Source organism: Drosophila erecta, unplaced genomic scaffold (assembly GCF_003286155.1).
Source record: "Drosophila erecta strain 14021-0224.00,06,07 unplaced genomic scaffold, DereRS2 tig00000021-arrow-pilon, whole genome shotgun sequence".
Lineage (NCBI taxonomy): Eukaryota > Metazoa > Arthropoda > Insecta > Diptera > Drosophilidae > Drosophila > Drosophila erecta.
In genome coordinates, this window is record NW_020825198.1 from 8,796,208 (window position 1) to 8,800,642 (window position 4,435).

Below are 4,435 nucleotides of genomic sequence, written 5' to 3' on the forward strand. Positions count from 1 at the left end.
CGCCTTCTTTCGAAAAGAGATAAGTGCACAGTGGGCAAAACAGGAAAGTTCAGGGAGCTTGATACAATGTGTCAGTGAAAATCTAAAAATGATAACCACACAAAAAAGTTATATCTTATGGAAAATATTTGAAAACCCTAAGCTAATAAAGTTTCAGTACTTAAGTAAAAGTATTGATAACAACTCCAAGAAAGACGTCAAAATATCAGCTCTTTCGTTTCGTTTGTGTTAAATCCTTCTAAGCTCAATAAATACATTTTTTGAAATAAAATCAGCCAACTATGAGCAGCCCATTGTGCATCACATACAGCACCACAAGGTTTTCGAATAAGCCAACCTGTCCGGAGATGCCAGCCAACCAGGAGTCGTCCTGGCCAGCGCTCGCACAATAAAACCACAGAATATGTTCGCCAACTGGCAAAGCAGATGGAACGCTGGCGAGACGGAGAGTGGGCCAGAGAAAGAGAGAGAAGACCGCTGGAGAAAGAGAGGACAGGCGGGAGTGAAAGAGAAGGCGCAGGAACATAAGGGTGGTGCTCTCTGCAGGACCTGAATCTGAACAGACTCCGAGCAGAATCAGGACAGATGGGCCAAGTGCCGCGAGTGCGGAGAGTTGCTTTTTCCCAATTGAATGGGACAATATGAGAATACGAAAATTCCAACTGGACGCGGTGGTGGCAGCGGGTACTTAAAGAGGAACAGATTGCGGGCGGCCAGCAGTCGAAACTGGAATTTCGAGTCGCAAGGAACTATATAGAACCAAAGATCCAAATACGCAAGTCCCCAGCAGAGTCAAGTGAACGTCGAAAAGTGTATTGAAGTGAAAATGAATCTGCTCATGGATAGCATGCCGTCGCACGCCAATCCTGGCCAGCGTCGCACCACGCCGCCTCAGCACGCCGAGCTTAGGATCTCCACATCACCGCAACAGTCACCGCAGCAGAATCAAACTAATCAGACCAATCACAATAACAATAATGAGACCCCCACATCGCCAGCCGGTGGAAAGACCACTCTTAAGCGCGCCTTTGATGTGGCCTTCCTCATGATGCCCGATGAGCGGATCAAGCAGAAGCAGGCCGAGAAGCAGGCTCGCCTCCAGGAGGCACTGCACCATCATCACCACCAACAGCAGCAGCAGCAGCAGCAGCACCAACAGCAGCAGCAGATGAGCCACTATCCCACAGATTTGTCTCCTCGAGGAGCCACCTCGCAACCACCATCGCCGGCGGCATTGGAGTACATCAGTCTGTTGGAGGCACGCCAGCGGTATCCACAGATCAGCATCCGTTCGCCGAGGGTTTATGATGATCCCAGTGTGGTTATACCCCTGGTGGATTCCCCAGAGGCACCGTCAACTTCTTCACCACCACCGCCCATGCGCAGCGCTTTTACCAAGGTGAACTCCTCGTCGCTGTCCACTTCATCCTCCTCACCATCGACCACTTCACGTTTGGAGTCACCCGTGGATGTGGGTGCACCGCCCTTGAGTCCCGATCAGCTCAGCTGTCACTCCATTAGTCCGCCATTGGTGACACCTCCACCAAGAACCAATAGCGGTGGCCAGAACCCAAATCCCCTGCCAGCAAATCCCATTGTGTACCACAACTTCCGACCGGAGTATCAGTTCAACGGAGCCTTCCAGGCGGTGAATCCGATGCAGGCTCTGCAAGCACAGCAGCGTCTCAAGCAGCAGTTGTTGTACACCCGTCCACCAGGACCGGCCAATCCCAATGGCGGAGGAGCTTCTATGCAGGGAAACTCAGCGCCAGGACCACCGTCGGAGTTTCTGCATGCTTATCCCGGATTTGCTCCGCCACCACATCCATTTGCGGTGTCCCAACCTCTCCAGAATCCCGCTGCAGCAGCCATTCTCTCCACGCTGATTCCACCCACTTTGGCATCCACTTTTACACTGACCGCTCAGAATGTGTGCGCCAAGTGCAACATCAGTTTCCGGATGACCAGTGATCTGGTGTATCACATGCGATCCCATCACAAAAGCGAGGTCGCCTGCGATCCAAATCGACGGAAGCGGGAGGAGAAACTCCGATGTCCCGTCTGCCAGGAGACATTCAGGGAGCGACACCATCTAACGCGACACATGACCGCCCACCAGGACAAGGCCAGTGATCACCAGCCGCAGCTGGAGGACTCGTCCTCCTCTGCCGGTGACAACGAGATCATCAACGTGGTCGGTGGCACACCGCCAAGTCGTCGAATGGGTGGCATGCCCAAATGATCGAAGCATTTCTTCGGATATTTTTAAGTCATCAGCTCCCCAAAAAACAAAGCCCGTTGGTTTAGCCCATAATGCCCATTTTCGATTGTGATATTAACTTTAGTTTCCCTCACGCTCCGATTTAATTTCCCCTTAGCTTTAAATGTAGTGCAATTTGTATCTCAAACGTGTAACTGGATCTCCCTGTATCTCAATTAATTATCATTCTTATCGCAGGACCCGAAAGGATCCTGAGTTTCATCATTGTAAGATATTATGGTTAGGTTGCAAATCTGCTTATATTAGCATTCAATGTGTGGCTGAATGTTTCAATAAAAATCTAATTGTTATGCCAATCCAATAATCATGACGTATTATTTATCAAATGTTGAATGAGAATGTTTTAATAGGTTTATTTTGGAAAGAAAAACATAAATAATAAAATTCAAGAAGTTATTTATACTCTCTTGAATCCTCTTTCTTTCTTTCGTTACACAGTTGCCATTTAATTCCAACCTACGTTTAAATTCACAAAATGTCCTGCTTAAGCAAAGACTGCCGGAAATAAAAGTGTATATGTTAAAAACCCAAAATTCTAGACAGCGGAGATATCATGATTTGGCAGCATATGGAGTTATATAGTATCCTGGCCAGACAACCAATTATTTCGATTGTGAGGTAGAGGGAAAACATAGGGTCCCAGGCCTAGAAAAACCACCAGAAATCCGCGGGCACCAGAGTAACATACGCCATGTTAGTGGAGCGAAGAATATGTTCAACTTGTTAGCGCAGTGAGGCAGTGAATCCTGTAGTTGCGATTCAGCCGGATTCATTTTGGCCGCATGCAGCAATTAGATGCGGCCACAAAAACTGCGACGCCGACGCTAATGAGCTGGGAACCGAAATGGTAACAAGATGAAAGGATACTTCGGGGTTGTCCTGGGCCCAAAGAGGCAGTCATTCGCCCAGACGGCGCGACGAATACAACGAGCTTCCAGGATAACCCATCACCATGGAGTGCTAGTGCAGTTTTTGGCAAAAATGTAATTCGAATTTCAATATTTCCACACTTGCCAACCCTCGGCGGAAATTCAGTTCCCATGAGCCTCGAATTTGTAGCATGCCAAATTCCTACAAAGCGCAACGAATTCCTCGGGTGGTGGTGGCTGCTCCCCCTGCGATTTTCTTGGCTCGTTGCTGCACTCAAATGAGCCACATCGAATTGCGCTGATTTAGCGTGGCCAAATCCTGTTAGCCCCGTGCCACAGAAGCCAAGCAGCCAAGCAGCCATCCAGGATTCTCACAGGACGTCTTGCTGCCTTATCGACTGATGTATCAATTGATGGCATCGCTAAACGGCAAACGCTCTGCTCCGATCCGCTCTGCTCATTGTTCCCATGATGGGATTAGCATTTTATGGCTTTGTGTTCGCTGCTTGCCACTTGATAAAGACGTTTCCCTAGCTTCTTTCACATGGCTGTGGGTTGGAGTGTGGGGTGAAAAACAATTGCTGGGAAAGTTAATGTAGGCAAATTGGTGTGGAGCATAAAGGTGAAGAGATAAGAAGAATTGGGGTACAAGGTGGAAAGCCCAGACAGCATTATAGAAAACACCAGGATGTCGCGTGTATTACTTTGAATTTTACAATAATCTATAGAACGCGAGGCTAGCAAAGTTATTGTTTCGAAGCGCTGGCAGTAGAAAAAAGTTTAAGACAAGTCAAGTTTTATTTTACTGCCCATTCCTAGACATTCCGTTTATAGTCGCTCGTCCTGATTTATTTCGTGCATTTCCCCAATGAGCAATTCAAGCTTCCTTTAAAAAACAATTACAACTTCCGACGCCCTCGAAAACAAACAAGCGGCGCCCATATGAACTTCCATTGCCGTAAAGCGAACACATCGTCAAAATCACATTTCCTCATTTCATTTACAAGAGGCCACCACCTCCAGGATGGCAACCAGGCAAGAAGGCAAGACAGACAGTCCCATGGCAGCCACTCACTCAAAACGACGCCCAGGGCGACCGCAGATTCACCAAGGCGAAGGCAACTCCATAATAAGCCTCATCATCATCCTGACTGGGTGCTACATAATAGCAGCCATAATCACATTTCATGTTTATCACATTTTTACGCCCACAATGGAGCAGCAGTCCGCAATCGGGGGGATCCCATTGCGCAGCGACCTGCGCCGCTTTGTTTGCCTTGCCTAA

General features: G+C 48.2%; 1 protein-coding gene across 1 annotated transcript; it reads left to right on the forward strand.

The window, feature by feature from the left end:
- The first annotated feature begins 707 nt into the window (after positions 1–707).
- On the forward strand, positions 708–2,335 carry LOC6544405 (atrophin-1). Its single transcript, XM_001971999.3, has one exon. It carries the CDS (start codon positions 827–829, stop codon positions 2,240–2,242), a length of 1,416 nt encoding a protein of 471 aa, XP_001972035.1. The 5' UTR covers positions 708–826; the 3' UTR covers positions 2,243–2,335.
- The last annotated feature ends 2,100 nt before the right edge of the window (positions 2,336–4,435 follow it).